Source organism: Struthio camelus, chromosome 11 (assembly GCF_040807025.1).
Source record: "Struthio camelus isolate bStrCam1 chromosome 11, bStrCam1.hap1, whole genome shotgun sequence".
In the NCBI taxonomy this organism is placed as follows: domain Eukaryota; kingdom Metazoa; phylum Chordata; class Aves; order Struthioniformes; family Struthionidae; genus Struthio; species Struthio camelus.
In genome coordinates this window covers 8,634,716-8,647,425 of record NC_090952.1, presented here as the reverse complement: position 1 = coordinate 8,647,425, position 12,710 = coordinate 8,634,716, and the positions used below count along the sequence as shown (strand labels likewise).

The following is a 12,710-nucleotide window of genomic DNA, read 5'->3' as shown; positions in this document are numbered from 1 at the left end:
TGCTCTCATCAGCTGTGTGTAGTGGACTCAGAATTCAGTATCAAAATCACTCATATGCTGTTGTTTTCCACCAGTGGTGGATTTTATAAGATTCCTCCATAATCAAGTCTTTCATAAAATGGCAGCTGTTATTACTGCTCTTTTCATCTCATAGACTAACATCTAGGCCTTCAGATAGCACCTATAAGGTGCCTTTTTTGTTAATATTGTCTAAAAATACACTATGTGTCCACTTTCAGCACAATATGCTTGATTTCAATACAATATACTACAATACTTGCTCTTGTCAAATTCACATTTCAGTGGGGATCACGAAAGAAAGAAATGCTGTCTGAACGTGATTCTTCTCCTGAGAATCTCTCTGTGGCCTGTTTCCTTATTCCTCTCACCACTGTGTAGAAAAAGGGAAATCACATACTCAGAGACTGTGTGTAACACTGCCTCACCAAAATCTCTTCATGGGGTAAGATGGAAAATAGGTCTTTTGGCAACATAGTTTGTGAAGAAATGTAGTTGTCCAGGGACTTATGCAATAGAGGGACAGACTGGTATACAGAGAGGAAAAGAGTTTCCATGGTTGAAGCTTGGCAGAGTTGAGAACCCCCGAGATCTTTCATGGTAGGGCAGAGAACCTGAGAGCTCTGGTGTGAGCTGGGCAGAAATCAAAACCTCTCCATCAGATGTTTTAAATTCAGTGTATGTGCCTTCACACAGAATCACAGAATGGCTGAGGTTGGCAGGGACCTCTGGAGATCATCTAGTCCAACCCCCCTGCTCAAGCACGGTCACCTAGAGCACATTGCCCAGGATCGTGTCCAGATGGCTTTTGAATATCTCCAGGGAAGGAGACTCCACAGCCTCTCTGGGCAACCTCACAGGAAAGAAGTTTTTCCTCATGTTCAGACAGAACTTCTTGTGTTTCAGTTTGTACCCGATGCCTCTTGTCCTGTCACTGGGCACCACAGAGAAGAGTCTGGCCCCATCCTCTTGACACCCTCCCTTCAGATACTTATACACATTGATAAGATTCTGCAAAGGAAAGCCAGAGCATTCCAACTGCCCAGGCTGAAGATTTTGGTTGTAATTCAGTGCAAGATGCATTGTATTATACAATGCTTCTGTGCTTACATATTATGATACAGGGTCAACAGGAGGTGTAAGTACTTAGCATGTTGCAGGACTGAGTTTTTAGAATATCTGCGCTACAGAGTGCAGTGTGTTACCTGAGCTAGCTCTGCTACAGGAAGGCATCTAGTGGAGGTAGCACTGAGCTCACTGCAAGTTCATTTTCTGTGCTTCTCAAGAGGACTTTGCGCTGCAGTGAGCTCTGTGCTGTCCTAATTAGGCTGCTTCAAGGGTCTAAAGTAGCTAGTAGTTTGGAGGTATGGGTATCACCAAGTCACGCTGCAGTCTACCATGTAGACATAGCCTCATTTATTTTTAGGTGATGTTCTCAGACTACTATTGTCAGATACCTGATCTGGTCCATCTTTGTGTTTGCTCCAAGTATTTATATATGTACCACCTGGTATTTTGCTGTCATTTCAATATCTAAGGAACAACTAAAAGTACATTAGAAAAGTGGTTTGAATTTGATACAGACTGAAAAATCATAGTACCATAGGAGCCTAAACATAAATGTGTTACTAATCATGAACGTTCCTGGAAGCCAGTATGTTCAGCCAGGGCAGCAAGCTTAAAAAGTACTGGAGCCAGATGGGCTGATTCATACATCAGTGTGCAGTCTAATCCACTGAGAAATCAAACCAGGAAATGGCATATGGAAACCCTGTCTAAATGCTGCATTGTGCATCTTTACTTCCGGTGTAAGCTTGCTCCATCTTGTATTTACATATTCCAAAGGGTATTCAAAAATTCTCAGTCTTAAATGAGAGTCTAAATGCTTTCAATGACAATCGTTCAATGTAGAAATGATACAGTTTAGAATAAATGTTCCATTTATAAAGTCATTGTCCATAATAGTGTCATAAAAGACGCTTTAAGAACTCGTACGTGAAGTTTGTTTTCATGACAGGGAGGTAGGAGGTCTGAAGTCCACTTGGTAGCACCAGAGCTGATCCAGCTCTAAGAATGGCAGTGAATTATCTCTCTAACTCTATAAATCACCTCTCCTCCGAGGCTGCCTGGAGCATCCAGAGGTGGGAGGAGGGAGTTCAAGCTCTGAGGCTGGGGTAAGATGTGCAATTTTAGTTCCAGCTCAGCTGATAACCCTTGGTCCAGCTTAGCATATTTGACTGCAGACTGCCAGAAAGAGTCCCCAGTGCATCTGATGTCCTTTCGGGGCTCACGAATGAGTGTAAAAAGAGTCCCAGAGATGTGAAGCTAGTTTCTTTGGTCACATGCGTGCAATGATAAGAATCTAATTCTGATGATAAAGCAAAATAGGAGGAATATCTAGTTCTGTGGAAGACACAAGGTCTGGATTTGAAAAGCTAGCAATGAATCTGTGGTAGAAGCTGGTAGGATAAACCACTGGCAAAAAGTGGAAGATGCTTCACAGTATGTCTGACAGCTGTTTAGGATTCATGGCGGCTTGTGCCAGGGAGACAGGATACAAACACTGCATCTCTTTGTGCCAGCGAGACCAGTGTCACTATGGATGCGGGAGACATTAATTCCAAGGGGAGAGCAGTGCCAACTTTTCTCAAAGGAATCCCTTCAACGGCTCCTCCACTTAGGTAGTTATGAAGTTCGGTTTCCAATGAAAGTTGCTGCCTCCTGGCATTACGTCTGCTTCGTTAAATAAGGAGGCGCTTATTTGGGCAGTTACACTCTACAAGGCCTGCAGAAAGTCAGGAGGAAGAGCCTGAAGTCACTGTGACTAGCACTACTCATTTCTGAAATGCAGCTTGAGAAACGGAGGAGAAACATAACGTGACAGAACATAACGAGTATTTATGAGAGTAATTCAAATGGATGGCTAATGGCCAGAGCTTAAGCGCCTTCCATTAAAAAATAACCAGTGGAACCAGAGAAGGGGAATTCCTGCATATCATGGGATGCTGCACAAAAGACATCGTATGTTAGACACATGGAAATGCAAAGCTGGAATGAGATGTGCAAGAATTATGTCTGAGATTCCTATTCAGGTCAGGCATGAACATTACCACTGAACACAGAGCATCCACATATGAGGCACATAATCACTGCAGAAAGCAGAATGCAAATAACCACAGGAGATTCCTGGTCCTCTTTTGCCGAACACGGGTACAGAGCTGTATGTGAATTACAGATTCGGTGAGGGAAAAAATATTACTTAGTGGCACTCTAACTCATATTTTTTAATGAGCTGCTGCCCAACTCATACTCCAGCAATGCAACAGCCCATCGTATGTGGCAGATAGGCTACAGCTGGATTCTAGGAGGAGTTAAGAGAAGATAAAGGATCACAATTCAGGAAAGTCTGATGCTGATAATTTTCAGGATTTATCAGTTTAAATGCACAGTATAAAATTCTTGCTGAAGACTATATGAATAGCAAGAACTTTATTTGATAAGAGAGAGTTTAGAGTTTACTGGGACCCTTACTCTTTATCCCTAGGTTATTGCAGAATGCCTTAAAATCTTCATTTACAGCCATATGAACTGAGAAAGGATTGAGTTCACGACCAAAAAGCACTTGAACCAGAGACAATCAATCTAGAAGCATGTATGATTATGTACTAAATACTGAACAGAGATATTTAAAAAACACTGCCTGCCCCCAAATGCCAGTTACATACAAGAATGGGATTTCTCTGGTTTAACTTTAGCTGTCAAAAAAGTAAGCCTCTAGCATAAGCTATTCGCCTGTGCTCCCTCAACAGTCAGCGGAGAGAGACAGGCATCTCCAGAGAAAAATTCTGCTCATTCTGGATAACGGGATGAATTACCCTCTGGGGACAGTGTGTTTCCAACAGCTATAAAGGTATCTAGATAATTCCCTTGCCAGCTGGAGTTTACATTAGTTGGAAAAACAGACCGGTTTTTGGACACACAGGTCCTTTTCATCTGAAAACTGAAGAGGGGTTCGTGTTTCTAACATCATCGTACCAGTTTTATCTAACTATACTAGTTGGTCAGGTAAAAGCTATTTACCTTACAAACTTTCTTTCCTAAGTGTTAGACCATCATAGCTAAAACTCTCCTGTCAGCTAGTGCCAAACTGTTTGATCTGAAGTTGGATGGGATGAATCTCATCCCAGGACACAGGAAGAGTGAGATTACCCAAAGAACGTCCAATAGTTATCACCACTGCAAAGAAGAATACAACATCCCAAGCAAGAAGTGGCTGACAGCCTGCCAAAGCTGTCAAACCCTCCATACCAGGGCCAAGCACAACTGCTGTCCCAGCAGGTCAGTGCTAGAGGGAAAGAAGATGATGTCTAGCTGCAACCTAAGTTTTTTCAAACCTTTTGGGGATCTCTAGGCTGCTGCTGGGACATAACCTACCTAGCCACCTATGATAAAAACACTAATGACAGGAGAAAGAGACGTGAGGTATCGTTCTGTAGACTCATTGCTGGCGTACTTCAGTGGCTGAGAAGGCTATCGTGGAAAGAACTGTTTCGATAATATGATGCCTTGTGATCAGAAAGCCATTAAGATATAGTGACTGTAATTATGATGCATGTCTGACCTTTTTATCTGTAAATTGGCTCAGGTTGTTTTCCTTGATTATACAGAGATATGTGAAAAGAAACACTGCTTAGAATATAAGATAGAAAAGACAAAGTGCAAGGAAATGTCTTGGAGGAAACAGTCCTGCACTGATGAGCAGCAATTAATCATGTAAGTTTGGGAAGCTGCTGCATCTCTTCAATGATAACTGGCACATGCTGCTACAGGGTGTGTTAAAACCAGCCCTGTGGACTGACAGCTGTTACTATCATATGGTATACCTACTCTTTGTACTCTGGGACAAGGCAAGAATGTGCTGCGGGAAGGACGGGACTCATCTCCCTGCATTATAGACAGTAACAATGTAGGTGTCTGTGTCCAAAGCAGCGGTCTAATTCTGTTACAATCTACAGAAAATATCAGCGCTTCCAGTGTACAACTCATCTGACCTGTGCAGACTTCTGTCATGGCATCAGATGAGTTATGCACTTAAAATGCTTGTTTCTCATCACTTATTACAAAGGGGTTCTACATACCTAGATCAGATATTGTTATCTATGCCTGGAGAGATGAATCCTACCAAAAGTTGACCAGTGGGTTCCATTTACACTCCAGTAAGTGCAACCAGTACACTCCAGTCCCTGCTGAACAGCCAACTGATTCTCGCACTCGGGTCCCTCCACCCTCTGCTCACAGGTTTTGGTCAGGGAGCAGCTGTTTTCCTCACACAATGAAACTCTCTCTGGAGCGAGTCAAATAAATACCCTTTCTATGATGCTGCATGAATACTCTTTTATAAGTGGAAATGAGGGGTACCACTAAGACAGACATTTAGGGAAAAGCCCCAGTCAGATCTCCCAGCCATTAGGCCATGTCGGGAATGTTGTAACAGCCTTATGAAAGATCCTGCCTAGTCTCTTTCATACAGTGGTTCTTAATAATGAGCATATAATAAATGTACAGTCTGGAGGAATTTACTATACAGTATCCAATTGGATTTATATAGCCATAAACTTCCACAGCACTGCTTCTATGATTTACAACGGTCCCCGCTAATTATGAAGCTATGCCTGGATATGAGAGGTAAAAGGCAAATGTTACCAGACTGGTTGTATAGCGATATTATACAAATGCACGTTTGCCACAGCAATTTAGAATTACGTATTAACAGAGAACCGCCGCAAATAACTATGCATTTTAGCCTGCTCTTATGAAAAGCACCAAGTAGAAAATGTGGGAAGGTTGTGGGACAGGGTGTTTATTGTGACGGAGTTCAGAGATAAGGGAAGGAGTGAGGAGGGGATGCTCCATGGACCCCTGTGAACGAAATTCTGCTACCTTCTGCCTGGATGGAAGGGTTTGGCCTTAGTGACCTAGCTGATCCTTTTCAGAATCTATACTTCTGATTTCCTAAAAAGAAACCACCATAGAAAATACTATAACAATAGTATTACATAGTATTATATATACAACAAGCCTGTCTCATGACCTAAGTGGGTATAGAAGGATGTTTACTTCACAGAAGTTTTCCAGCACAGGCGTTTCCTGATTGCTGTTACTCAGTGTAGTAAATAGCTACTTCAGAAAGGACCGTGTGTCATTAATATACATTACCTGGGCATCGTGGGCAGCACAGCTGTGGTACATGCACAGGAGAAGGACAGTGTAGGCTCGGGCATCGTATCCTGCTGCACAGTACGTTTCCATTCTGCAGGTAGAACATAATACAACGCTTTCAAGGAACGGGCCAACTTGCAAGTTTCTATATTCTCCATTCTACACCTAGATATTTAGAAAATGAATGCTTTTGTCTACAACGTTCTGATTTCACTTACACGGGGTAAGCCCAGACCACCTCCACTGCCTCTGAATTTATGCTGATGGTCAGAAGGTAGCATAAACCCATACAAACATTAAAATCATAGATGCTTAAAAACGGATTTCAACAATCTTCATCTGTGTTTTCTTTTGAGCAGATTATGCTTAAGATTTGCTTTTGTTGAGCTAAGATAGAGATAGTGAATAGTAGGTCTCTGAGATATCCCCTACTGAGGGTTAGTTCAAGACCACAAGAGACAACAGTGTCTGTAATTTTTCCTGAAAACTGCGGAGAGTCTTTTGTTTTCATTTTATGGGTTCCCCAGCAGACAAAGAACACCAGTTGGTGAGTAGCCATTTTTCCAAGAAATACGAGCAAGTCTTGGGAATAGTGTTCATTATTCATGTCATTAACATAATATTCTGTTTGACCACATCTAAGTTTGATTTATAATTAGAACACAGGGAATTTTCAGTCTCCAGTGTCTGTAACCAGAAAAGACCATCCATTTCGGATTCCCATTTCCCATCTATAATTCATCCTCCTAATTTAGCTCTGAGTTGCTCATGTTTATAAGAAGAAAGATCTTTCAGCGTGAGCACCGATACTATGCTCTTACTGTAGTTTCAGGTGGTGTTAGGAATAAAGCCACTTCATTTTCATATGCCTTCTGGAGCACTGAAATGCTTTCAGTGGAGGTGCAGACTTAGATTTCGTGTTTTCTAGCCACTTCCTTCAAAATAATCCATTGACTCCTAAATATCTGCAGACTACAGGCTAGAATCATACTGTTAGAAGATCATTACTAGCCGTGAACTACATCTGTGCATCTGCTCTGAAAAGAGACTCTACAAATGATATTATCATCTGTTTCCAATTTGATGATTGAAATTAAATATACTGACCTTACAGAGCAGGGGCTATAGCCTCTCTGAGAGATAGGGACTATCACTGGGCTGCATGGCTCCTTGCCCAGCCAGCCGTCACCTGGGAGCCTTGAAAGCACTGGTGCAGAGGAAAGGCTGGCAGGCTCTGCTGACCTGGGTGCGTGTGGCTTCCTCGCACCGTGACCTCCCTTCCCTTTTAATTACTAGTCCTGCAAAATCTCCTGATGCCTATGTTTACTTTTTGTGCACGATCAGTTGTGATAAAAACTCTGCAGACCAGCTTCTCCTCTCAGTGCTGCCTACAGTACTCCACTGTTTGCAGCAGGACCGAACTATTTTAACGGATTTTTTGCTTAATGAGACTGATCTTATGCTTAGATTCACACAGGTATTTGGGAGACCAAGCCCTACTGACCCGAGTGGGACTTAAGCTCCTATATGCCTCTGTGATTCAGGGCCATGGCAAGCGTTTCTGCTTCCAAAGAATAACAACGCAGCTCTCTTATTCAGTTGTATTAGCAGTGCTAAACGCAAAGAGCATTTATTTTAGCCCCTGAAGTCTGTGGATCTGACTTTGATCGCAAGCAGGAAGCTGCTCTATTTTAAAGAGTGAAATAATGATCTAGTAAATTTTGAGTGCTTTAATTTACCTGACAGTAACAGTCAACAGTCTCCGCTGTGTATTCGGGGAGGGGGATGAGAAGGAGAACAGAGTGAGAACACTGAATTATGTTTAGTTTTATTCTGGTTTAAGTGTGTAAATTCTAACTTGTAAAAATACAATACTATAAACACAAAAAACGGGATATTTTTTAATACCACGCTGAACAAGTTGGCCTCTGTTTAGTTAGGTTTGTCTTGCCTTTTTCTTAAACATCAGAAGTGTGCGTGCTGGGTGAGGGGAATTCTTTAGAGAAGATGCAGAGATCCCTCTCGGTTGCCTGGCTGATGTGACTTGTTTTGCGCGGCAACCATATGGGTCATGATGCTTGAGGCTGGGAACTGGCTGGCACTTGGTCACAGTGCTGATGGAAGACCCTTGGGGATGTGTTTGCTTTTCTCTCCAGGGTGAGGGAGGAGTTGTTGGTCCAGACTCTGTACCTGTCCTGTGCCTAACTGGTTTCCTGCCAGGGAGTCAGAGGTGGGTGACACTCAGCTCTCTTATTTGCTGTCTGTGGCACACTCTGGTTTCATTTCTTTATGCGGTAATGTTCTAAGGTCTGTGTTTACAGGCATGGGATGCTATCTAATGCTTTATATGGTCTTAATTTTATTGATTTTAGTATTATTGTGAATTACTGAGAGTTTCCTGCTGATCTGGAGTCCTCGCAGGCCTGTTTCTCTTGCCCTGGACAAAGCTCGAAGAAAGGGCTGGATGCTGCGGACGCTCTTGGGAGGTTTCCTCCCAAACAAAACAATCCCATTCCACAGATCCCCCAGCGCCCTTGCTGCTGCAGCGAGCCCTGGGTGTATTTTGCACCCTCAGTGTACATCAAAGGTAAAACAGGATGAACGAGCAAGCGGAGCCCAGAGCCACTTCTGGGCTGCAGGTACTGACAGCTATCACAAGCAGAGTTTCCTTCTTTGCTTCCCTTGTTGCCCTCTTCTGTCACTCTGGTCTTCCACATCCATGTGAGAAGGAGAGAAATAAAATACATCCTGCCTGCTGGCCCCTCGCAGTGCACGGGGATGCCTGGATCACAGCGGTGCTGCTCCCCAGAGGAGAGTTACATGCACTTTCCCAGCCTTCTGGACTCTCTATCATCTTCCTAAAAATCACTGAGCAATGATTTGTATCCAGATTGCTAGGGTTTCCAGCGATGTCATCCCCACCCAAGGCACAGCCTTCCAGCAACTTAATGAGTGTTTCACCACACGCTGTTTCTAAGGGAGTTTTAAGCTTTCACATACAATCAGCAAAAGTGAATGGAAACTCCTTTTAGCTTTAAAGAGGGTCTTTTCCTCCTCTTCCTAGTACACTGCTTTTGCTCCTACAGATGCTCAGATGCACAGATGTGAGATGCAGCCAAGCTTGTGGGACTACTGTTTGTATATCTCTGCACAGAAGCGTGGTAGCAGATCCCTCAGTGCAAATCCTGCACAAGGGCCCAATATTTTACACTTGCGGGGGGGGGGGGGGGAGGGGAATAGCCAAGAAGATTTTATTTCATATTAAATAGAGCAGGCAAAATTCAGCATCTGGAGTGTCTCATGTGTTAGTGATTAAGATCCCTTATTGTTTAGTCACTTTAAAGTACTCCAAGGGACAAATTCTGCCCTCATTTTCCTGCCCCCCCCAAGCTGTATATGCCATGTTTAGGGGTTCTATAACTGCTGTGTCTTAGCATCAGGCATCAACTAATGGCAGCCAAAGGGCCTGTCCTTTCATGTCCTAGCCAAGTCCCTCTGCTCCCCGTGCCCTTTTCTCATTTTTTGTTGTCTCTTTTTCCGAGATATCCATGCCCGCTCCTTCAGCACGTTAAGGCAGCAGATGCTTTGACTGTGGAAATGCCTTTTGGAAGATGCGTGCACTGTCCTTAGATCAAAACACAACCAAATTTGTATTCTGCGTAATCCTCCACGTCAGTGGAAGTACAAGAATTATATGTATGTAGGGGGCCCTGGTCATTCAAAGTGTAACGTTCTGCAATGAGCAGAGCTTGTGGCTAGTTAAGGACCTTTTTTGTCTGTCCTGTGCAAGCATTTGTGCCGGTATCGGCCTTCTCTGTTAATGCTTTCCCTGGGCTAGGGTCACCTGCCTCTATTTCCTGCAGCATCCAGGAGACCCAGCATGAATCGGAGCCCCGGAGCAAAACCAGGCTTGGGCTTTGTCACGGTGTGGATACAACGTAAAGGCTTCTAGTCAGTTAAGCAAGCAGAAAAAGTTGTAAGAGCAGTAGCTGAGCAGTCCTACCTCTGAGCAGAGACAGTTAACGCAGTAAACAAGGCCGTAGGGTTCTAGATAAGGATGCCATCTTTCTCCTACGCGGTACTTCTTATCTTGAAACACACAGTATGTATCTGAATCTGTAAAACAGTAAAGAATTGAAAGAACGATGAAGATATGATCCCATTCAATACTTGAGAAGTGTTTTATGTCTGCTCTGTAAACTATGTTTGTGGATGAATCAGGAAATTCTGTGAAGAATGATTTTTTTTTCTTTCCCTAGAGAATCACACTTTAAAATTGGGATGCCCTTAATTTTTGATGCTGTTGTTTCTAACCTTCCAAACCAAAATAAATGAGGCGACCTCCCCATCCTCTCCAGAGTTGCAGCTCCTGAAACAGCTGCCAAAATGGCTTTCATACAAGGTGAGTTTAGCTTTTCACCTGTGGAAGACATAGGTTCAGATCCTGTTTAGGTCACAGAATTAAAGCTCTCAATTGCTCAGACAAGTTCATAGGAAACAAAACCTTTTCATTGCAAAGCCAAAGCAACTACCTCCACTCAGGAAAAGCCCAGGCTCTACAGCAGAGAGATTTCGAACACAGAGACTACAAATGGAAGATACGTGCATTGTACTTACACTGCATATTCAGTATCACCATATTTTAACAACCTGATCAAATAAAAGCTTGTCATAATATTTCAAAACACTTTGCATCAGCTTCCAAAATATTTAAGATCTTGCTTTTCACTAAGCACTTCTAACCTTGCAGATGTAGTTTTGCAGGAGTCCATATATCTACCAGACGTTATTGCCCTGTCTCTCGCTGTCACATTATAGTTTCATATAAAAAACTCAAATCTCTTCAACAGAAAGAGTGTTATTACAGCAACATTTCCATGAGAGAAGTACTTGCTGTTATCTTAATGATGTCCAAGCTCAGCTTGATTCACCACCCTCTGTATAAGTGATACTTCAGAGTATCAAACAAACTACTTGTTTTCCAAAGGATAATCCAAGAAAGGAACATGTTTAACATTCACTGGGCTAAAAGAAGGTAGCAAGAGGTAGGGATTATTAGTAGCAACTGTGAAGTGATCCGCTTTCACTTCACACAAAAGCCTGACAAATGAAATGCAAGATCTGGAAAAGCAGCTGGCTGAAGTGGAGGTGGATAATTTCTCACACTGCTTTCTCTGAACAGGGATACCTGCACATTGTTTTCTTCTGAGGCCTTCTCTCAAGCCTTGCACCCTCCCCTTTTTTCCCTCCTTTTTTCATCTACCTGCTTAGAAGCAGAAGCTGCTGACACTGAGACTGAAAGTTTTTAACTACTTCTCAAGTGCAGGCAATGTGCTTTGCAAGAGGAAGGCCAAGACCCGGCATGCACAGGTGGGGAAAACACTCCAGATAGCTACTGACAAGGCTGTAGCAGTCAATAAGTCCTACAGACTTATTTGGGTAGTTATTGCTCCTTGCCGTGCCTTCTGAAATGTGTTAACATCTCCCACAGATGACAGGCTTTGTAGAAATATTCCCTTTGCTTTGTTTGTGTTCTTTTCAATCCATCTCGTCAAGTTTTTGACAGTGCTTAGACCTTTAATTTTCTCAAAGGATATATCTAATCCAGTTCATATGAGGTTGTTTTTGGAACACAGCAGAGCAGTCTTGGAAGAGCTTTACGCTAGCTGAAAACCTCAGCACAATAGTCTTACACATGGGACAAAATCCAGATAATCTGTCAGATGTTTATAGAGGTCACTAAAATGGAATTAAGCACTCTCCTGATTCAGAGCATTTGAAATTAAACAGATTCTTCAACTGATGTGTTATGTTCTTTATGGGCAATGAAACCTGTAAGGCTTTAGGAAAACGCACCCCAAACGTGGGCGTGACCTGTTTCTACTAAATGAAGGATTAGAAGGAGGAAGAATGTTAGAGGGATTTGAGTGCAGTTCCATGGTTTAGAACATTTTTGTTTGAAGATCTTTCCCGAACTGTATTTGTCAAATAGAAGGAAAATTCCAAATGCGGGTGAATGCGACAGCTTTGTTTGAAGGTTACTTACGTTTTACTTGTTCTAGTTTACCTCCATCTATGAAAAGGAGACAGATCACAATGAAAAAGATAAAATGAAAATTCTCCAGTCTCCACTTTCTTCTCATCTTTATCAACAAGAGTAAAAGAAGGAACCTCCGAAGTAGAGAATGTTGAGCTGTTGGGAAGAAAAGATGAAAAGAATTAAAGCAGAATCCTGTAAGATATATAAGTTCTCTGCCATGATTTCAGCCAGCACACAGAAATCCTAAACTGCCAGAACCAAAAATCTGTCTATATCAGATATCTTCATTTAACAGAAACAGCTTTGGCTTTAGATCATTTCATATTTGGAAAAGGGACCACATCCCCATTCATGAAAGCTGAAAAGTGGGTATTACACCTTATAAAGCCTTTATCTTGTTCCAAAGTAGAGACACCCAGAAAAGAAGCAAGCT

The 12,710-nt window shown here is 42.5% G+C and overlaps 2 protein-coding genes across 3 annotated transcripts in view; one reads left to right on the top strand and one right to left on the bottom strand.

The window, feature by feature from the left end:
• Positions 1–12,710, top strand: part of PAK3 (p21 (RAC1) activated kinase 3) — a 273,715-nt gene that overhangs the window by 91,910 nt on the left and 169,095 nt on the right. The gene's annotated exons all lie outside the window — the stretch shown is intronic.
• CHRDL1 (chordin like 1) overlaps positions 1–12,710 on the bottom strand; it is a 45,919-nt gene that overhangs the window by 30,483 nt on the left and 2,726 nt on the right. For both annotated transcript variants that reach the window (XM_068956940.1, XM_068956939.1), the window contains exons 2-4: positions 12,284–12,430; positions 10,241–10,353; positions 6,235–6,328 (exon numbers count right to left, since the gene is read on the bottom strand). In XM_068956940.1, the coding sequence (XP_068813041.1) occupies positions 6,235–6,328; positions 10,241–10,353; positions 12,284–12,380 (304 nt within the window). In that variant the 5' untranslated portion in view covers positions 12,381–12,430. The remainder of the gene's footprint in view (positions 1–6,234; positions 6,329–10,240; positions 10,354–12,283; positions 12,431–12,710) is intronic.